The sequence below is a fragment of the Halichoerus grypus genome, chromosome 7, assembly GCF_964656455.1.
Source record: "Halichoerus grypus chromosome 7, mHalGry1.hap1.1, whole genome shotgun sequence".
NCBI lineage: Eukaryota > Metazoa > Chordata > Mammalia > Carnivora > Phocidae > Halichoerus > Halichoerus grypus.
Window position 1 is genome coordinate 6,633,226 of NC_135718.1, and position 21,297 is coordinate 6,654,522.

Sequence of the window (21,297 nt, forward strand, 5' to 3'; positions counted from 1 at the left end):
TGGTCTTTTCAGGTTTTTAAAAATTCTTACTAATTACCTAGAGTTTCCATGCACTAGGAAACCAAAGCACTCCTGACCTAGCAGACACCCTGATGTCACCTCGTAGCCCTGGAAAGACCGGGCTCGAGAATTCTCCAGCATCACTTCCTGGCTGGTGCTCTCGGACACCTTACTTAACCTCTCTGAGCCTATTTCCTCATTTGTATCATGAGGATGATTATCCCTCTGTGGCTTTTATAGACACGTAGTCACCCATTATTTGCAGGGGATACATTCCCAGACCCTCGAGTGGATGTGTGAAAGCACGGCTACTACCCAATCCTGATATAGGGTGTTTTTTCCTACACATACATCCCTGTGATGAAGTTTAATTTCTAAATTAGGCCCAGCAAGAGATTAACAACAATAGCTAATAATAAAGCCGTTACAACAATATCCTGTGGTAGCAGTGACGTGAACTCTCTCAAGATATCTTACTGTACTGCACTCACCCTTCTTCCCGCGAGGCTGTGGGATGATAACGTGCCTCCAGGACAAGGGGAGGGCAGTGACGTAGGCCCGGGACAGCATTCCCACTTGTGAGGGACCACATTTGCTAAGAGTCTATAAGTAACGACGAGGCTTTTGGGGCCTGTAATGGGAAGGCTCTTGAACTGGCTCCAGTGGGACCAAGGAAAGGGTGGAGGCCACCTGGGGCCCCAGGACAGAGGCCACCAGCACCGTGTGCACTCACACAGAGTGCGTGCTCTTAGCCTTTACGACAGGTGCGACTCACGGCACACCTTCGCAGTCCGCACCCGTTCCCAGTTCTGCAGGTGGAGAACTGGGCTCAGAGAAGTAGTGCGTCTTGCCCTAGGCCTCACAGGAGGAAGGGATTTGAACCCAGGAGGACGGACTCCATGTTGTTATGCGCAGTGATACCCGAGCCGTGGCCAGGGGACGGAGCACTTCCAGGCAGTGTCTTGTAGAATTCGCCCACCAGTCCGGGGGTAGGAATCGAGCAAAATCGGGACTACCAGCTACGCAGGGGGGTTCTGCTTCCTGCCCCCCCTTACCAATACTTGTAAGTTTGGTCTTCACGATCACAGGCGCCCCAGCGGCTGTGGGGGAGTTTGGACTTGGATTGCTCCCGTGACCGAGGACGCTGAGCGTCTTGCCCTGCGCGTGTCGGCTGCTTCCGTATCTTCTGAGAGCTGTCTGTTCACGTCCTGGCCGTGTGTCTTGTTGCGGCTGTTGCTGGGCTGTACGGGTTCTGTGTTCCTGGATGCAAGTTCCCCTTCCGATACATTTTCCCCATCCCCTGAGCTGTCTTTGCACTTCTGAGACGGTGCCCTTTTAGAGGCACGACGGTTTTTCCGTTTTGGTGAAGACCCACTCATCTATCTTTTCCTTTGCGACTTGTCCAATCCCAGGGCATGAAGGGCCCCCCCACGTTTCTTCTGTGTCTACAGTCTCAGCTCTTACATTTAGGTCCGTGATCCACTTTGAGTTCACGTTTGTGCCTGCTCTGAGGTAGGGGTCCGGCACCATCTTTTCCTCAGGGAGTTTCTTGAGGAATGGCTGCGTCTCAGGGTGGAGTGGCGGGGGGGGGGAGGGGAGGGCTACAGGAGCTCGGGCTTCCGGGGGGGCAGCAGCGTCTGTCCTGTGGCTCTGACATGCCCCAGAAAGAGGGGCTTCAAGTCTTGAGATTGTTCCCTGCGCCACACCCAGCCCAGGCTAAGGGCTGCCATCCTCACAGACCTCCTCCCGGGCAGGGGTACGTGCACCCCAGTGTTGGGGTGGGGGTGACGTGAGTGCTCTCCCTGCCAGAGCAACAGATCTTATTTACCCCCCCACTGGCCCTGCCAAGCAAGGGTAATTGTACCCCTTTTACAGATGAGGAAACAGGACCAGAGGGGCTAAGTGACTTGTGAGGACACCTAGCAAGGGCCGGGGTCACCACAACAAAAAACCACATTCAGCCCCAAGCGAGGCTCTGCATGTGACCATCAAACGTGCGATGTTTGGAGAGAGGCATCTGGCTGACAAGCCTCAGGCCGCTGGAGTTTCTCGTCTGGAGTAACCGTGTTCCCATCAGCGGCAGCCACTGGTGGCCGCCGACCATTTCTCTGTGCCGGGGCCCCTGGCCACGTGGTTGCTCACATTGCCCCCACGTGATCCTCAGAGCAGCCCAACGGGGAAGGCTGTTCCCCTCTGTTTTACAGATGAAGGGACGGAGGCCCAGAGAGGGAGGGTCACTTGCTAGGGCCACTATCCTGTGGAGCTAGGATGGGAACCTGGCCCTCCGGCTCCGGGTCCCGGTCTCGGCTGCTGCGTTTTCCTGGGGAGCGCAGCCGGGGCCCCTGCCGCACCCAGAGCACCTTTCAGACTTTGCTGTCTGCTCCACTTGGCCCCCCACCCAGGGCAGAACTGTGGGCGGCTGAGGCTTGTGGAGAGGCAGCCAAGACGGCGGGCACCGGGGCGGGGGCCTGGCGCCCCTGCCCTGCACCCGAGCCGCAGGCCGGCGGGGAGGCTGTCATGAGGTCGTGCAGGCAAAGGCATTTCGCGGGTGTAGGGCTGGGTTCGCATCGGGAGGGGTGATCACACGTGCTAGGAGCTGCGACGACCTGACGGGCCCAGGCCCTGCCCCTGTCCGCCCGGCCGGCCCCGCAGGTGCGCTGAAGCTCGCTCTCTCTCCCCCTGCAGTTTGCTGCCATCGGCCCCAGCACGGCCCGCGCGCTGACCGCCCAGGGCCTGCCTGTGAGCTGCCTGGCCGAGAGCCCCACGCCGCCAGCCCTGGCCAAGGGCCTCCGGTTGGCCCTCCAGGCCCCCCGCTGCTGAGTCGGTGGCCCGTCCCGCTGCTGCCGGTGCAGGGAGGCGAGGCCTCGGCGGGGCTCCCCACACCTCTGCCTCGTGCCTCCGCGGAAGCCCCGGGACACGGGCCCGGCGAGAGCTCCTCCGGCAGAGGGAAGAAAACCAAATAAACCACTGGCTCTTGGCGCTGAGCTGTCACTCGCTGTGTGTCGTTTTCCACGCAGAGCTGTGTTTGTGGAGGAAAAGACGTGCCCACATTCTGAGAACTGCCCGGCCCCGTAGGAAGGATAACACCTGCTATGTAGGAAGTAGCTTTGTGCATCCTATGAAAAGGACCTTCAAGTCCCGGCTTTGTGAGCTGTGGACACCTGCCATTCAAATACGGAGAGACTTTCTTTCCTTCAGAAATGAAAGGCAGCTTAGACCAGGCAGGGCGTCTGGGAGGCGGGGAGGTTTACACAGAAGGGCTTCGCCCGCAGGATGCAGCGCCCTGCAGACAGGCTTGGGGAGTCTGCCCCCAAACTTTCTTTCCGCTTTTAAAATCTTGGCCTGGAGCCTGAGCTGGGTGGAATGAAACCGCGTCCGTCGTTCGGCAGGAAGGAGGACTGTCTGCCCAGCACGAGTGCATTCCCCGGGAGGTGTGTCACATTGGCAGTCCCCGCGCAGTGCTCTGCCTCTCTCCTCCCCGGTCCCCTTACGCCCTGAGGAGTGGACGCCACTAGGATTCCCGTTTCTCTGGGGAAGACCCTGAGACTCGGGGCATTAAATGCTTTGCTCGGGGTCACCCAGCGAGTGAGTGACCAGCCAGGACGCTCTGCAGGGGACTTGTGAACATAAGCACGGAGGCCCAGACTGATGGCGCTCCTGAGCCACCTCGCCTCCACGTGACCTCAGTACAAAAGTAAGGACCTGGTAATCGTTAGTGACCTGAATGGAAATTCCGCAGGTTCCGTGATGGCCCCGTATTTTCTGTCTGTAGTCATGTTTCTGAATATGGGTCAGAATCCATCCCCCCGCTTCCTTCTGATCTGAACGTCAGGTCTGGGTTGATGAGGTGCGTTTAGAGTCCCTGCCACTCCCAAGGAGCCTTTTTCTGCCGGAGTTACCTTTCCTGAGCTTGGGGAAGAGCCCGGCCCCAAGCAGCCCCGCAGCCGAGGAGCGCAGAGGCCGCGCCGTGCAGGCCCCCGCAGCTGCCACAAAGCAGGGCCCGCCACGCCGGGGCTGCTGCGGCAGCGTCTCGAGGCCAGCCTCGGGACAGAATGTCGCCACGGGGACCCGGGATGGCTACGGGACCTGCGCTGGCCAAGGCGGTCCCCCGACCCTGTGCCTGCAGGTCAGAGCCCTGCCGGATTGCTCCAGATTACATCCCCCAAACTACCGCTCTGCCTCTGACCCACCTGCTGCCCGCTGTCCCCTGTGCACACGGCCCCCGGCTGCCATCACCCCCACACTCCTGCCAAGTGGCCACACACGAGCCCCCAGGAGGCATCACCTGGGTGAGGACAGGAACCAGCCCTCCCACAACGGACGGTGCCGGGGTTGTTTGCAGGGAGAGGGAGCGAGTGAACAGTCCCGAGGGTTCGGGAAGCTTGGGGTCGGGGAGCATGGGCCCAGGCGGAGGGGTTGTTGGCATCAAACTCTCAGAGCCCCGTCTCCCCGACACTAGGGGAGTGACTCTGCCCTCTGAGTTCCAGTCTGCCCGTCTGTCAGGAGGGGAGGAGCTTCTGCCTCCCGACTGTGGGCACTGCGGCTCCGAAAACGACGTCTGAAGCTACCTCGAGATCTGGACGGAGAGCTTAGGTTGGCGGGTAATAAGCAGTGTGTCCCGTATTCTCATAAACAAACAGTACTGCTCAGCATTTCCTGCTCCATCTGAGTTTAGCGGTTTATCTGGTGGGAAGTGTTGCCGGAATGGCGAAGGTGATCCTGGGGTCATGGCCCCGACACCTAAAGCATTCTGGGTACCTGGGGATCAGAGACAGCATGGCACCTGCCCCAAAGGGGCCTGCAAACACCTTGAAAGAACAAAGTCAGGAGGCAGCTGAGCTCAGCATAAAGAGCCTGTATTTCACACAACAGGACTGTGGCCAGGAGACGGGGTCGGGGGGAGGCCACCTCTTTGGACGACTGTTGCCAGAGAACCCCTCTCTGAGGTTCTGTCGCGGGGAGCCTGACAGCGGGGAGCTGGAGACAGCAGAGTCTCAGGACGGCCTTCTTCCAAACCAATCACCTGCCTTTTGTGTCGATGCCATTGATTGTCATATGTCCCTTCGGAGATTTTATAATAAGCATTAGATTCGATTTCTTTTCCTTTTTTTTTTTTTTTTTTAAGTAGGCTCCACGCCCAGCATGGAGCCCAACATGGGGCTCAAACCCATGACCCTGAGATCAAGACCTGAGCTGAGATCAAGAGTCGGACACTCCACCGAATGAGCCACCCGGGTGCCCCCAGATTTCTTTTTTTTTTTTTTAAGCCCATTTCTTACAACTGCCTGGAGGTTCTCAGCTGGGCAAGCCACACTACTGATTATACACACCTCTCTGCCCTCCTCCCTTCCCCACTCACTTCAGTGTTCTGAACACCTTGCAGCAAAGACAGAGGACACAGCAAATCAGCAACCATGCGACAAGCAGTAAGCAACAGCCAACAGCAATCATAATTTCCATGTCAATGGCCATTATAATCTTGAAGGTCTCACACACACCTGGGCAGAGAAGTGCAGGCAAGCAGTGAGCGTGGCCTCCCTCCCCACCCAGCCACCTCACCGCCTCAGCGCGCTTCCGACAGCAGGGGATCCAGGAGCCCCAAACCACCGAGCCTTCCACATGTAAGCGTGTGTGAATGCTCCTGGGCAGGCCTAGGAGCCGAGGCTGGCCGTCGGGGAGAAGGGGTTTCTTTGTGGGTGGAAAGCGACTGAAATGCACAGTCCAGAGAGAAGGAAATCAGAAGGGCAGGGAGTGGGAAGAATCTTTTCTTCTCCCTTTCACGGGCAGCAGTGTGCGGCTGTGAGTCACGCCCAGGCCTGCACTTGCACAGGTGGTTTCCCAAACACCTGGGCTTCCTGAGATCGATCCACGTTCAGAGTCAGGACTGACCCCTCACTGTGGATCAGGCTCCAAAATCTCCCGTGGGAACAATTAAGGGAAAGTCTTTTCCAAAATGTCATGCTGTGTGGTGCTGAGAATATGTAAACCCATGTTGTAAATGACATGTACTTCAGGGGAAAAAAGTTTTCAGGCCTCCCACTGACAATTGGATCGTGCCATCTCAGCATTTAAGGAGACTCTGGAAGCTTCCAGCCAAACCCTTCCCCCAAGCACAGAGATGAGGAGTGCCCTTATCAAGAGGCCCTACCTGGGCTCAGTCCCAGGAACCAGCTTCTCTGGGAGCCCCTGTCGTTCCTGTCTGTATTGTAGATCACCCGCTTTTCTCTGCCATTTTTCCTCCTAAATCTAACTGATTTCCTTAAAATCCAATTTACCTGGAATGAGCAATTTAATCAGACAGTGGGAACCTTGTGTCGCCAGTCAGGCTACTCAGAGGCTTTGAAATAATCGGGGAGAAGAACGCTCTGAGAGAAGGGTGGACAATCCCCGAGCCGCGAGAGGCCAACCGCACAACACAGGAGAAAACAATGGTAGGGAATAAGACCCTGCTGTCATAAAGCCCTAGCGGGGCCCCCTGCCGTCTTTACAGAGACCTGCCGTGCACGTTTGAAGACCTGACTTTCAGAAGTGCTGTCTTCAGCCAGAGCTCAGGGGATGGACAGGCACCGACTGGCTTTCAGACCCAGCAGAACTCAGGCTGTGTGACCTCAGCCCTCGGGACACCAGCGCTCAACCACAGAGTTCTCAATTCTGTTCCACGTTCGGAACGTTAGCCTCCCAGGAAATACAGTGTCTAGATGGTATCTCGAATAATTTTGTTCTAAATCTTGTACCTGTGCAGGTTTTTGTTTCCCCAAGAGAAAATGTTTAGGATTATCTTCTAATCAAAACAGAGTTTGAGGGGCACCTGGGTGGTTCAGCTGGTGAAGCGTCCGCCTTTGGCTCAGGTCATGATCCCAGGGTCCTCGGATCGAGCCCGGGTCTGGCTCCCCGCTCCGTGGGAAGTCTGCCTCTCCCTCTCCTTCTGCCCCTCTCCCCTGCTCCTGCACGCTCTCTCCTTCTCTCAAATAAATAAAATCTTTAAAAACACACACACACACACAGTTTGAGATTTCAATTTAAAAAAAAAAAAAAAACAGAAAACCCAATCATGTGGGAAGTGAACACTGCCCTTACACCTGACAGTTGCACTTGGCTTTGGCCACACGGTGCGGTAATTCTTTGTAGCCATTTATTGGGGTGTACGTGTTCACTGACGGGGATACGTGAAGTATGTTAATACAGCTGACATGCACACCGATGCGTGACTGACACGTGTCGTAGTCACATATGTGCTTATACGCATTATACATGTAAATGACACACATATACAACAGGACACAGGGCACAGTGGGAAGAAACCAGAGTAGGGCACTGGTGGTGGCCAGGCGTCTCTGGCCACCCGGTGCAGACAGCCTGCCAGGCCAGCTCTGTGACATGAGGGGATGAGCTTCCTGGGCCCCTCACGGGAGTCCAGGGACAAGGGCAGAGCAGAGCAGGCCCGGCGGGCACGGGCGGGGGACCGGCAGCCCCCCGGCGCTGGGGCAGCCCCCCTCTGGCTCTATGTAAATGTCGTGTGCCCCAGTCACACGGGAAGCACGAGGTACCCGCGCGCCACTGGGAGTCACTTCGTTGCGCTTTTCATCTTCTTTGTTCCGTTTTACAGAAAGTATTCAGGATGTACCTAACAATCGAAAGCTAATTTAAAATGTAATGAAAGAGGCTGGAATTGAAAACGTGAACTCTGCCTGGGTCCACGTTACACTATCAGAGGGCTATTGCTCAGTTTTAAGGCGTGATAATGGTGGTGTGCTTTGCTTTTTTCCCCCCCAGTAGTCTATCTTGTACAGACCCCTACGAACACATTTATGCACAGGATTATATAGGATGCCTGGGGCTTGCTGCTGAACATAGAAAGCGCGCAGAGGGTGTGAGGGTAACGATGGGAAATTCCACGCCCTGAGCCGCACCCATCTCCTGAGGCTGGCCCGGGGGCCCTCCCCGGCCGCAGGACTGACCTCGGACTGCTCGAAGCCAGTGCTGCTGGCTCGGGGGGCTAGGAGAGCACGTCCATAGGAGACAGGGGAGCAGCGGGGGTCTGCGGACACAGCTGAGGGTGAGCGGCCCTTCGTAATCAGAAGGGCCCTGCCGGGGAAGGTCATCTAAAAGACGTGACTGCCGACTGACCCGTGAGCTGGACCTGGGCACGCCGATGCTCCTCACCCCCTCCCAGTCCTTGGAATGTGGGTTCTGTTCTGCTTGCCTTTCCTGCTCCCAGAAGCTGTTCCAAGGACACAGCCTTGAAAGGTGATGTGGTGTTGAAAACACCTGCAGAATTTATGGGACTGAGCCCAGGTAGGGCCTCTTGATAAACTTTCAAGATCTGGCAGGCGGGTGCAGGCACCCATTACACCTGGACAGCCTGGGAGGGTTTCGAACCAACAGGCCCCCACTCCATAGTCATGCCCCCCACCCCCCGCTCGCTCTTGTGTCCCCACCTGGTACATGGCCGGCCCCAATACCTCTGAGCTGACAGGAACTGAGTGGGGCTGTGCAGGTAGCTTGACAGGTATCCAAGCTCCCTGTGAGCACAATACCCTGATGCCACTGGGGCTGGCCCTGTCACTGCAGCACGGGTGTGAGGCCAAACACCTGCTCCAGGGACCTCACTAGGAACAGATCCCCCTGGGTCACAGTCTAGTACTGTGCCCTGTCCAGAAACCCCAATATCCTGGAGCCCCATGAGGGGTCTCAGGCTACAGGGCCATCAGACCAACCTGGCACAGAAGGGCTGCTGGGGCACCCCGGAGGGACTGCCAGGCCAGAGGATGCAGTCTACACCTGTCTCTGGGATGCCCCCCTTTTTATCTATCTTCCATAGAGCAGCTGGGAGGATTCTTTTAAGTTTATGTATTTAGTTAAGTAATCTCTACACCCAACGTGGGATTTGAACTTACAACCCCAAGATCAAGGATCACCTGCTCCTCTGAGCCAGCCAGGCGCCCCAGGTTGATTCTTTAAATAATGAATCAATAAAGTCACTCTCCTGCTCAAAATATCACCACTGAACTTAGGGTGGAGTCCAAATTATCTGACCTCCAGGTCCTTCATCATCTTCCCATCCACGCGCTTTTCCATCCTCACCTCCCTCCTCCCGCCCCCTCACTGACATCTACCACACTGCCCTCTGTTATTCTGCAGGTGCTGGGTCCTGCCCCAGGGCCTTTGCACTTGTCCTTTCCTTTGCCCACACCACCCATGAATCCCCAATCACATGTGACACTGTCCCTCTTTCTTTTCTTTCACTGCTTACTTTTCATCTTTGCAAGAGGTCTTTCCTGGCCACCTTAATATTGACTCCCCACCTCCAAGGCACTCACTTTCCTGATCTACATTCTTAGTCCCTGTCGCTATTTGAATTTTTCATTCATTGTCTTGTTTATTGTCCGTCTCCTCCACTTAGAATGTAAGTTCCATGAGGGCAAAGAATGAGTCCATCATGTTCATTTCCGTATTCCCTGTCACTAGAATAGTAAGGAGTATTTGATGAATGAATGAGTAGCTAAAGGACACCCCCACACCGGCACCCCTGCTGTTATCAGACCTGTGACGTTCGCACTCCAGGCGCTCACCTGCAGCCCTAGTGCCTGAAGGGCCTTACTCCCTTCCCTCAGGCTCCCTGAACGTGACCAGTTACAAATTCCAGGCAGCTGAGCTTATTTTTTCTCCCCCTGTCCCTCCTCCAGTAGACTCCTTCATCAGGGGGAACGGAGAGGGGCAGTTCTAGAACTTCAGGTGATTCTAGTTTATCCTCACGTACAAATCCCTGGCCCACAGACTCGAACACCACACAGCCATTAACTAGGATGGTAAACACCTACATTCACGAACACAAAAAGGCATCCATGACCTTCCACTGAGTTTACGGCAATAGCATAGAGAATATGACTTATATAAAATCATCCACACACAAATCCTTCGCTGTGCACGTACACAATACATGGATCTGCAAGAATGTTCACCAAAATGTTACCATCTGAATCACTGGATTTCCTCCGAAATTTACATCTTCCTATACTGATTATTGCCTTTATTTAAAACAGCAACAACAAGAGATCAGAGACACCAATCATCCCCAACCCTAGCTGACCAAGAAAGAAAACGGACGCAAACTGAGCAAACGGAGGCCCGGGCGGTGCGGCCGCGGGTGCGGCGGCCCCAGCAGGCTGCCAGGGCGAGGCCCCGCGCCGCCGCCACCAGGCCCAGTCGCAGCTCACCGGGCGGCAGCCTGCCCACGAGCCCGCCACCGCAGAAATGGGAGGAGCAGGTGGCTGCCGGGTCGCGCTGTAATTACCCGCGGGTGCCGCAAACATTCTCGGCCCAGCAAGAAGCGTGCTCCTGGGGTCTTCAAAGGGCTGCGCGTCCAGGCCCGGCTGGGCCCCCCGGTGGGCACACTTCAGGCCTGGGTGAGAAGGCCTTGGAACCGCGCGCCTCCCCGGGGCCGCGTATATAAAAGCATCGGGGGCCTGCGCCTCGGGAGGGACACGGGACGGACGGTGGCGAGGCGGGGGCGCGGGGCTCAGCCGGGGCCATGCTGGCCGCCTCCGTCGTCCGCCGGGCGCTGCTGCTCTGCTGGCTCGCTGCCCCGCGGCCCGCCGGGCCCGAGCCCCTTTTCCACAGCCGGGACCGCTCGGACGCCGAGCCCGCCCCGCTGCGCCGCGCCCAGCCCATCGCGGACCCTGTCGCTGCGCAGGTAGGAGCCCCCGCCGCACCGGCCACTCACGAGCACACGCGGGCGCGGGCAGCGGCAGGCGCGTGCACACAGGACACGTGCACGCGCAGGCACGTACATGCGCGGGCACGCGGGCCCGTGCACACCATCGGGGGCAGCTACACTCGCGGGCACGCGCACACGCAGGCACGTGCCGGCGGCCACAGCGCCCGAGGTGAGGGGCCTCCCCAAACAACGATGACCAGCCACCAGAAACGTGCGCACGGCGAGCGCAGCCCCGCGCGTCCTGTCTCCCGCGCAAACCTAGGACGTGACACAAACACGCCGCGTCCCGGCCGCTCAGTCCGCGCCCCCCGCCCGCGGGTCGGGACCTCTCTCTTCCGCAGCGGTTCCTGTCCAAGTACGGCTGGGCCGACGCGCGGCGCGCGGGCCCCCGGGCCACCGCCCTGGCCGAGGCCGTGCGCAGGTTCCAGAAGGTCAACGCGCTGCCGGCGAGCGGGCGGCTGGACGCGGCCACGCTGGCGGCCATGAACAGGCCGCGCTGCGGCGTCCCCGACACGCGGCCCCTGCCGCCCCCGGCCCCCGGGCCCCCGCCGCGCCCGCCGCCCCCCGCCCGGCCCAAGCGCTTCCTGCGGGCGCCGCCGCCCGGGGACCCGCAGCCCGAGGTCGCCGCGCCCCGCGGGGGGCCCCGGGCCTTCGCCAAGAGGACGCTGACCTGGCGGCTGCTGGGGGAGGGCGCCAGCGGGCAGCTGGCCGCGGACGAGCAGAGGCACATCCTCAGGCTGGCCTTCCGGATGTGGAGCGAGGTGATGCCGCTGGACTTCCGCGAGGACCTCGCCGCGCCCGCAGCCGCCGTGGACATAAAGCTGGGTTTCGGACGAGGTGAGAAGGGCGAAGACTGCAGGCGGGCCGAGCCCCGCTGCCCTCCCGCACGGCCGCGCGTGGGGCCCGGTTCACTGGGGGAACCCCGCTCCGGTCACCTGCAAAGCCTCCTGGGGTGTCCGAGGTGGCACCTGCCAGGGGTGTGGGCGGATGGCAAGCCCTCTGTAGGTGCTGCTTTATTACCACTCACTGGGAAGGGCGCGGCACGTCTCCCTGCGCCCACCGGGGAGCGGTCACATGGGGACATCAGCGCGGGCCCTCCGCTTGTCTCTGAGCAGATCAGCCCAGTGAGCCCTGGGCAGAGACCTCATCCAGCCCAGCAGGGCGCCAGCCAGGCCCGGCTGACCCTTCCCGCCGCTCCTGGGGAGAACTAGCGCGGGGTGGTCTGCTGGCCCCCACCAGCAGGCCCCACCACCTCCAGCTGGGTGGGTTTGGAGAAGGTAACTTCTCTGCACCGTCTGGGAGCTAGGGATGCTCACGCCTGCCCTGCTGGTCTGACTGGATTGACTGTTCTGCTGTGAGCCCTCACAGGAGGCTTGTTGAAAACCGTACACAGGGCAGGACCATCGGGCAGCACCTCCTTCATGTCCTGACCACTCAGCTGTTAGGATCCAGCTCAGATCTTGTCTCCTCCCTCAGCCTTTGGATGGCACCCCCCCCCATTCCTCTGGGCTCCCACAGGTCTGCTAGGCAGCTATTTCCAAGTGTTTAGACTCGACACCACACTGTTGCACAAGCCAGGAGTGGTTGCTTCTGCTCCTGGACTGTGAGCCCCCGGAGGCCGCGAACCCTCGGGTGTCCGTGTTCCCTCTCCCCTTGCCAGGCCGGCACCTGGGCTGTCCTCGGGTTTTTGATGGCAGCGGGCAGGAGTTTGCACATGCCTGGCGCCTGGGCGACATCCACTTTGACGATGATGAACACTTCACACCTCCCACCAGTGACGCGGGCATCAGCCTTCTCAAAGTAAGTGGTCTGCAGCTGTGCGGAGGGACCAGGCAAAGGGCATGCAGCACGGGCTGGAGTGCAGAACGCCAGGGCTTCTCGGGGGAAGTGTCCACAGCCTTCTGAGAAGGCTCCCCGAGTCTCCCCATCGCTCCCCTTCTCCTTAACAAGTGCCGTTCCTTCTAAAGCACAGGCCTGCCCCTGGAGTGGGGCGCGGGGGGGGGGGGCGGGGGGGTCCACGTGACTCCCAGACACCCAGGGTTGGCACCGCACCCGTGGTTTGTGTTCCCTTCTAGGTGGCCGTCCATGAAATTGGCCACGTACTCGGCCTGCCTCACACCTACAGGACAGGATCCATAATGCAACCGAATTACATCCCCCAGGAGCCTGTGTTTGAGTTGGACTGGTCAGACAGAAAAGCAGTTCAAAAGCTGTATGGTAAGACTGTTCTGGAAGATCGTGAGCTCTTCCTTCAAGGTGGCCGTGCCCCAAGGGTAGCCACCGGTGCAGAGCAAAGCACTCCCGTGGGTGTTCCCTCTTCCCTGCGCTACGTTATGTCCCTGGGAGGACGGAGGGTAACAGGGTGGTTTCCTAGAGCGCAGTGGGCCACCCAGGCGGTGGCCTCCCGTGGGCGCTGCAGGCACTTGGAAGCCCCTGGGAGAAGTTCCCTGCTGTCCCAAGGCAAAGAACAGCGGGAGCCTTGCCAGGATCAACTTTAATCTCTCTTCAGTTGTTCAGGCCAAAGTGTTAACGGTTCATTATTTAATGGAAGTGATTAATGACCTAGCGTTGAGGCTGAGGGGAAAGAAAGCTACTCTCCCCTTTTCCATTTAAAACGGAGAGCACCACCATTTCTGTTCCACTCCAGCCATCCTATGCGAGGATGCTCTCAGCACGTTTGGAGAGTGACAAATGCCAGGATGGATTTCTTTCCTGCAGAGGAAATCTTACTCTTGTGTGTGCCCAGAACCAAACTGCTTGCCTCTCATGAAGTCAGACGAGCCGCCAAGAGGCATTAGTTATATTTAGGGTGATCGCATACCCAGCATCCAAAATCGAGACACCTCAGGAGAGTAATGTTCCGCACAGAGATTAGCCAGAAGGGCCCCCCTGAGCCGGCCCTGCTGCAGCCCCCGGGGCCCCTCCAGCTCCTCCTGCTCGGCTGGGTAGGCCTGCTTCAGGCTGGGGGGCGTCTTGCTTTGAGACAGCTTCACAGAACACTCCAGCTTCGCAGCTGTCTCTGTCCGAGTCACCCATGAGAAGAGCGACTGCTGGTTTTTGCACCAGGTGACCAGGGGCTGGACTTTTTTCTTTCTCAGGCTCATGTGAAGGATCATTTGATACCGCGTTTGACTGGATTCGCAAAGAGCGAGACCAGCACGGAGCCGTGACGATGAGGTTCAGCACCTACTTCTTCCGCAGCAGCTGGTACTGGCTTTACGAAAATCGAAACAACCGGACGCGCTACGGGGATCCTATCCAGATCCTCCGTGGCTGGCACGGGATCCCAACGCAAAACATCGACGCTTTCGTCCACCTCTGGACATGGAGAAGAGACGAGCGTTATTTTTTTAAAGGTAGAGCTTCTTCTGGACGGTTCTGTTTCTTTTATGACAGAGATGCCTTCAGAACAAACGTTTTGAGCTCCATACCGAAGAATCTTAGTCTAATGCTCTTGCGATTACTCACCCAGTTTCTGTCTGTTCCGTCCGACTGTGAGCTCTGTGAGCACAGGGACTGTGTTGTCAAAGGAACAAATGAATGAGTGAATGAATGAGGAGACCAACTATGCCAGGCCCTGAGGTGGTTGCCAAAGACCCGTAAGAAAGGGCCCTCCTTAAAAAAAAAAAAAAAAAAAAAAGAAAGGGCCCTCCTTACAGAAGTTTTAACTAGTGCTGGAGAGAAAAGACCTTAGAAGCTGACCACTAGAATTACGTGGTGAAGGGAAGGATGAGCGGACAAGGTGACCACTACCCCTGGCACCAGATGCTGGAGCCACCCAGAACTCAGGGCTTGCCCCAGCCTCAGAGGATGCGTAGGACCCCGGGTGCCCCGAAAGGGACACCGGGAATAGCGTGACGGGGGAGGTGCGGATGGGGGTGAGGGGGCGGTGAGACACAGGAGGCAGAAGCAAAGCTTTAGGGTGAGTGAGGGTGAAAACGCAGATGGGAGAGACAGCTGAGCCCATGGAGGTGTGTGACAGGGCACTCACACGGGGTGAGATTAGCTTAGAAAGACAGGGTCGCCCTGAGCACCGAGAGCCTCGGTGCTCAGAGGCTGGAGGTCATCCAGCAGGCAGGGAGGAGTCGGTGGTTTCCAAGCAGGGAGGATCAGTGTTTTGCTGGAAGGCAGAAACAGGTCGGGGGGCCCCAGTGGTGGGAGGGACACACACAGCAGGCAGGCCAAGACTCTCTTGCTGCTGCTTCACTCACAGACCACCTTGCCCAGAACCTCTGTGCCCGTCACGGAGGCTGGCTGCCTTGGCAAACCAAATGCATGGAGTCTAACCACAAACAAGGTTCTGTGGTTGCTGCTTTTTCTTTCCCTTCCCCAGACTTTCGCCCTAGAGGTAAGGGGTGCACCCTGTCTCTGCCCAACTCCCTAGTAATACGACCCTATTGTCTGAAACCGCTCAGGACTCCGTGAGGCAAGAGCCCAACCAAAAAGATGCTGCATGCAGATTTGGCCGTAAGAAACCTGCGTATGAATTTGGTCTTAATTTTCCTTACGTCACACAAAGGAAGAATTATTTTGGTTCAGTTACATAAAGAAATTGCCCAGGGTGGACCTGTCTGATTTAGATCTTTCAGAGTTGGAAGCACAACATTCAGTGCTTTAGAAGTCCTGGACTAGAATTTATACTGGCAACAAAGACTCTTAATTATAGAATTAGGTCATCGTGGGGGATTGCTATCATATGGCTGTATTTTATTCTTGGAGCTTTAAAAACATCTTAAAGTTAACTTGCTGTGAATACTTTGAATTCAAAAAGTATTCCAGTTAGAGTGAATTGCACCCCCTGGCTGGACACACGTCATTCACTGTTCTTTCTCGATGGCAAACCTTTGGGGGGGGGTGCGGCGAGGGGCGGGGAGGGAATGAGGGAGAGGGAGCTCACATGGTTGGTGGCTAAGGAGTGTAACTGGTTGTGGCATGGTGTAAGTTGTGAACACAAAAATATCTAACCCCGTGGATTTGTTCTATTTTCTGCTGACAGTATGCCAACAGTCAGGATTAGGAACTATTAAGGAGAATTTAGAATAATCCTGTGGTGTTTCAGAGCATGAAATTAGCAAGAGGACAGTGGGTGGAATCACGTGAGTGGAACATGGGAAGAGGGGCCTGCGCCAGGTCCACCTGGGCTGTGATCTGGATGGACCACTTCAGCTCTTTTCTAAAACAATGTAATTCTAAAATCCTGAAAAAAAAGTAAAACCCCATCATAAGCATCAGGATTGTTTTCTGTAAAAAGAGGGCTTAGGTTGATTATGGTAGGAAAATGACTCAGGACAACCCATGGGTCTCTAAGATGTAAAAGGAAGATCATGAGACTATATAGGAAGAAACAGAAGAAGAATCTTCTGTGAAAAAGACCACATGATTTTTGTCCTTTCGTTTTTGCTTTTGATGAGCGCCAGTGGGCTGGAGTGCCCGACAGAAGACAACTAACGTTTTCTTTTTTTTTTTTTAAGATTTTATTTATTTGAGAGAGAGAGAGAGCACAAGAGAGGGGAGGGTCCGAGGGAGAAGCAGACTCCCTGCTGAGCAGAGAGTCCAACTCGGGGCTCAACCCCAGGGTCCCGGGACTCCGGGATCACGACCTGAGCTGAAGGCAGATGATTAGCCGACTGAGCCACCCAGGCGCCCCTGACAACCAACATTTTAATAGCAGCAGTGATTGCCAGGATCAATCTAGAAGTAATTCAAGACCTGGGGAATCATTCATCTGAATGGAGGCTTTGCTTAGAGGCTGAGGTCCTGCCTTGTCCTGGGATCACAGGAGAACATCATGGTTGGCTGAGACCTATGTTGAAAGCAGTCCCTCTTCATGGTTTGCTATAATTAAATGGTAATAAACCATATTAGCATTTTTTGTTTGGCCCTCAGGAAATCAGTACTGGAGATATGACAGTGACAAGGATCAGGCCTACACAGAAGATGAACAAGGAAGAAGCTACCCCAAATTGATTTCAGAAGGATTTCCTGGCATCCCAAGTCCCCTGGACACTGCCTTTTATGACCGAAGAAAGCAGTTAATTTACTTCTTCAAAGAGTCCCTCGTAAGTAGGAGGCTTTCCAGCCTGGTGTTGCTTCTTCACCCCTACGTGAAATTCAAGGTTTTAGTTAAAAGTTGTTCTCAGTTGCCTCAGACCTCTGTGGCCATGGCAGATCCCATCATACGGAAAATGAAGAACTTCAAGCCCAGAGAATTTGGTGCAAAGCCACAGATTTACTTACCTCATTCCTATAAATTAACCTAAAAATCAATGATTTTCAGAAAAGCCAGTCTTAACTCTCTTCCTTGCTTTGCAGGTGTTTGCATTTGATGTCAACAGAAATCGAGTACTTGATTCTTATCCGATGAAGATCACTGAAGTGTTTCCGGGAATAGAGCCAGAGAACCATCCCTTCAGGAATATAGACTCAGCCTATTACTCCTATGCACACAACGCCATTTTCTTTTTCAAAGGCAATGCATATTGGAAAGTAGTTAGCGACAGGGACAGACAACAGCATTTTTGGCTTCCTTCAAATGGCTTATTTCCGAAGCAGTCGATTTCAGAGCGGTGGTTTGACATTTGTGACGTCCATACCTCCACCCTGAACATGTAATGAGAAAAATGGGCAAACGGGAGTCAAAGGATTTCTCTTCTAAGAGAAAGTCTGATTTCTTTTACAAAGAAAACAAACCAGATTTTTAGTAACCAAAGCAAATAAGGCTAAAACCCGGTGGGAAAAGCATTACTTGAACTTTTAAAATACTTGATTTAAAAGTGAATTTCTCAGGCAAAAAAAAAAAATCCACTGAATAATTTTGCCAATCTTTTAGAAAAGGTTAAAAAAAAGAATCCTGAGGAATCCCTGTCTTTCCACCCCCCGCCCCCCAATTTCATGGATGGACGGAAACGTAGCTATAGCCATAGGATCCAGTCATGGAAGGAAACGCAGCTCCTGGGGGGCATTCAGTGGAAAAGGTCACAGATTTCAAATTGACTACAGTCCACAATTCCTGTCATAATTTATATTTTTCTAATACATGACCGTGTACAGAAGGTTTTCCCATGTATTTCTCGATCTTCACAAGCCTGGCAGAATGCCAGGGGACCTACTCCTGTGCACATTCCTAGTCGAGGAGGCTGAAGTTCACACTTGCGTCCTTCCCAGAGTCAGACGCCGTGGTTGCTGGCGACCCTCGCCTCCTCGCTCCAGCCCAGTGCCCAGGCAACCTGCTCTCCATCCCTGCCCTGAAGTTAACTGCAAAACAAGTCATCTCGGTGATCAGGCCACGGATGGCACAATTCCTCTCAAGTAAAAGCTAAGACACGAGCACTTTAAGCAGCATGAACTTAAAGTCAGCAGATTACAAAAACATTGAAAAAGACCTCTGTCCCCCTGTAGGGATGTTCATGTTCTTGCTCGGACAAGGGAAGACAGCTAGAATTGGTATCTTCTTGCTTAAAAACAAATACCCCTCTGGACGAAAGGCTGTTCAGCGAAGGAGAGGCCAGAAAACAAGACGGGGGCTGCGACATCCCTGACGCCAGCTTACTTCAGCGTCAGACCTCCTCCACGGAAGCGTGCAGGTTTAACTAGCGGAGACGGCGCTTGCCGACGGGGGAGCGGAGTGAACGCTGTCCTGACAGGAGACTGAGTCTGTGCACCGGCTTCATGACTTAGTCAAAACTTTAAATGCTTCAATGATTTTTGAAAATGGATGCAAATCTGTCCCAAGGAAGTGCAAACTAAGTAACAAGGAAGTGGACAAACGGCCAGCGGCCAGGAGGAGCTCCGCCGAGCTAGGACAGGTGTCCACGTACCGCCAAGGAAAGCACCCCAAAGTCTTGGTGCATGAGAAAGCACTCCGTAAAAACTCTGCTTAAAACAAGCTTATTCCAGACAACTTTCCCTATAGTTCAGATTCCTCCAGAGAGGTGTGGCTGCTGAGCGGAGGGGTTCTGCAGGATCTGCAGGGAAAGGGGTCTGCCGATGGCATGAAGGAGGTCGGAGTGGCCCTCGGGGCCAGGCCAGCGGACTTGGAGGCAGGGCAGGCTGTCTACAAAGGCCTCATGCACCTAAGTCCCATCCACCCACCCGAAAGGAAGGAGTATGCTTGATTTCTGTTCCATTTCCTCGAAACGGATTTTAGTAGGACAGGACAAGCACAGCGCTGCACGCTGTATGTAGGCACGGAAAAAAACAGGCCATGTGTACACAACTGGACAGGAGCCGCGCAGGAAAAGGGGCGAGAAATGAGTGTGACGTTCTGGTGAGAACTTAGTGAGTGGCACAATTTTATTTTTAACGTTTTAATCTTTCCTTTGTAAAATTTATTCATTAAACCAGTTCAAATCAAAACTCAAAGTCAAGAACGTGAAATGGAAAAATACGAAGACATTTTAAATAAATAATTTATTTATTCAAAATAGTTTTCTTACCTTATTCACAGTTTCAAGTTTAAAATGAAAAAAAAGGGGGGGATAGTACCTATTCTTGATCAACTGTCATACAAAGTCAAAGAAAAGCGGATCCTTTCAGAACATGCACTAAATACAGAAACTCGCACAATGGCCGGTCTCCATCAAATCCTGCACCGAAGCTGAAGGAGGACGGGCTTCCTTCTGTGCAACTGAGGAGACGCTGCAGATGCACAGGACATTTCTTTAACCCATGTGAACCACTAAAATCACTGGGAGAAAAGTTCCCTTGACCAAAGTAACATCATCCAAAATAATTATTATCTTAAACCCACGTAGCTTAACATACCTCAAAAATGTCTAGAAGTGTACGGGCCACCACAGCAAGTCTGTTAACGCTGAGGGACCGTGTACTTCTCAGAGAAACAAACGCTGGGAGCCCCAAGTCTGATTCTGATTTTAGCACTTCCAATGAGAAAGTCAAAGAACTCAGCCATGACTTGTCTGTCATGGGAAAAGAGAACTGTTTCCACTGCCGGGCCTGCTGGAGGTGGAGATCTCCCTCGTATTTAATGGAACGAAGCACCGAATGGACAAACGAGCCCCCGGGAGCAGAAGGCACTGACGGGTCTCCTCGGCCGGAGCCTCGGGCACGAGTCACAGCACGCCGCTGCCGCGAGCAAGCTGATCCAGCAAATGGAGGAGAATGTCAATTCTTTCCAGAAGAGTTGCGTTTTTGTTAGCAATAGCTCTCAAAAGCTGCGAGTAAATCTGCTTGTTGGTTTTGAGGACTACATCTTCCTCAGTATTACTGCTGCATTAAAACAAAAACAAAGGTGTGAAGTGCACAGCAATGCCCACCAATTCAAGAAGAAATCCAAAAAGTAAACAGGAATAGCCCATCACTTTTCACAGGGAAGCAGGTGTTCTATTCATGTTTATTCCATACTTAACCTTCTTGCATCTATTGCTCAGAGGCCTGTTTGTGGACATTTACTTCACTGCATCAGTTAGAACCAAGGCTCCTTCTCTTTACGAGTCTCCCGGGTGCGTCCCGTGTACTGGAAACGGCTCCTGGCAGTGGACAAACCAGACCAAGAGCCCCCGCCCTCTCAGCACCCGCGTTCCACCGAGGGAGGAGTAGGGGAGAAGCCGTGCATTGAACAAGAAGGAAACAGCGTGTCAGAGCAGACATGCTGTGAAGAAAATCCAGCGGAGACAGGCTAAGTAGGGCACAGAGCTGTCCAGTATTTCCTCCCTTCTCTGTGCTGAGCCTGACAACCCTCAGATCAACCAGCCTGAATATGGGGATGCTCTCCGTGGGGCTAGAACTGCACCGGACTGAAGCCCAGACCCCAGACTTGGGAGCTACTCTCCCTCGACGTATCCACACTGTCCGTGCCACTTCGTGTGAAGAATGCCCCTTGAGTGCAGGGTCCTAGACATACTCCACTTAAAAACTGTTTTAACAAAGACTTCAGTTGTCCTGAAAATAGGTCGCCCACAGGATAGATCAATAGATTATGTTACTAGTAGAAAAGATTAGTAATTACATGGCAGTTCATCTCTAGCCTCTAGCATCCTTCCCCCCCCTCCCCTTTTAAACGAGTCCAGATGCAATACAGACCCTCTGGCCACACAGGACCGGCTACTGTGGACAGTGGATCGTCTCCTCCGAGTGTGCGTGTCTGCATCTGAGCCGTGTGACAACCATCGCCTCAGAAGGGCAAGGACTTAGAATATTCCTACCTTACAGATGGAAAAACCAAGGCCCAGAAGGGCTAAATAATTTGTACTGAGGTCAAAACATTATATTCTGACTTCAAATGCTATGTTCTTTCCATTCACCAACGTACAAATGTTCTGCTTTTGCCTGAGTGCCCGTCAGGCCGGCCAGAGAGCCAACCAGCAGCCTAGAAACTCCCGTTGGTGCACATCAAGGCTCGGGCTATGAGGACTCCTCAACAGGACCCACCTGTCCATGCTGGGGCCGACCACGGGCCCAGGCTGGAAAGAGTGGGGACCCCGCACACCCCTCTCTAGAGACCCGTTTCTTTTCTCCCTCTTAGTCCTACTTCTTTCATCAGGCAAATCTCTCTTCCTTTCAAACCACCCGTGGCACAGTAAAAGTGATCATTCAAAATGCATTCACTGTCTACAGTTTGG

At 54.7% G+C, this 21,297-nt stretch overlaps 3 protein-coding genes across 12 annotated transcripts in view; 2 read left to right on the top strand and 1 right to left on the bottom strand.

Annotated features, from left to right (window-relative positions):
• UROS (uroporphyrinogen III synthase) overlaps positions 1 to 2,984 on the top strand; it is a 30,990-nt gene extending 28,006 nt beyond the window's left edge. For 6 of the 8 annotated variants that reach the window (XM_078076984.1, XM_078076987.1, XM_078076988.1 and 3 more), the window contains one exon: positions 2,686 to 2,984. In XM_078076984.1, the coding sequence (XP_077933110.1) occupies positions 2,686 to 2,820 (135 nt within the window). In that variant the 3' untranslated portion in view covers positions 2,821 to 2,984. The other 2 variants (XM_078076986.1, XM_078076990.1) reach the window with 2 other exon arrangements.
• A 6,391-nt stretch (positions 2,985 to 9,375) lies between these two features.
• On the top strand, positions 9,376 to 18,991 carry MMP21 (matrix metallopeptidase 21). Its single transcript, XM_036103065.2, has 7 exons — positions 9,376 to 10,693; positions 11,059 to 11,554; positions 12,378 to 12,517; positions 12,793 to 12,934; positions 13,816 to 14,073; positions 16,604 to 16,776; positions 17,030 to 18,991. Exons 1-7 carry the CDS (start codon positions 10,532 to 10,534, stop codon positions 17,327 to 17,329), a joined length of 1,671 nt encoding a protein of 556 aa, XP_035958958.2. The 5' UTR covers positions 9,376 to 10,531; the 3' UTR covers positions 17,330 to 18,991.
• A 116-nt stretch (positions 18,992 to 19,107) lies between these two features.
• EDRF1 (erythroid differentiation regulatory factor 1) overlaps positions 19,108 to 21,297 on the bottom strand; it is a 40,544-nt gene continuing 38,354 nt past the window's right edge. For all 3 annotated transcript variants that reach the window (XM_078076994.1, XM_036103064.2, XM_078076993.1), the window contains one exon: positions 19,108 to 19,945. In XM_078076994.1, coding sequence (XP_077933120.1) covers positions 19,789 to 19,945 — 157 coding nt within the window. In that variant the 3' untranslated portion in view covers positions 19,108 to 19,788. The remainder of the gene's footprint in view (positions 19,946 to 21,297) is intronic.

What these genes read in the sequence shown, in the direction of transcription:
- MMP21 (XM_036103065.2), top strand. Translation starts at nt 10,532, where the DNA reads ATGCTGGCCGCCTCCGTCGTCCGCCGGGCGCTGCTGCTCTGCTGGCTC. An exon ending in AAAGCTGGGTTTCGGACGAG is followed by an intron (nt 11,555 to 12,377) that starts GTGAGAAGGGCG and finishes TCCCCTTGCCAG; the next exon opens with GCCGGCACCTGGGCTGTCCT. An exon ending in CGGGCATCAGCCTTCTCAAA is followed by an intron (nt 12,518 to 12,792) that starts GTAAGTGGTCTG and finishes GTTCCCTTCTAG; the next exon opens with GTGGCCGTCCATGAAATTGG.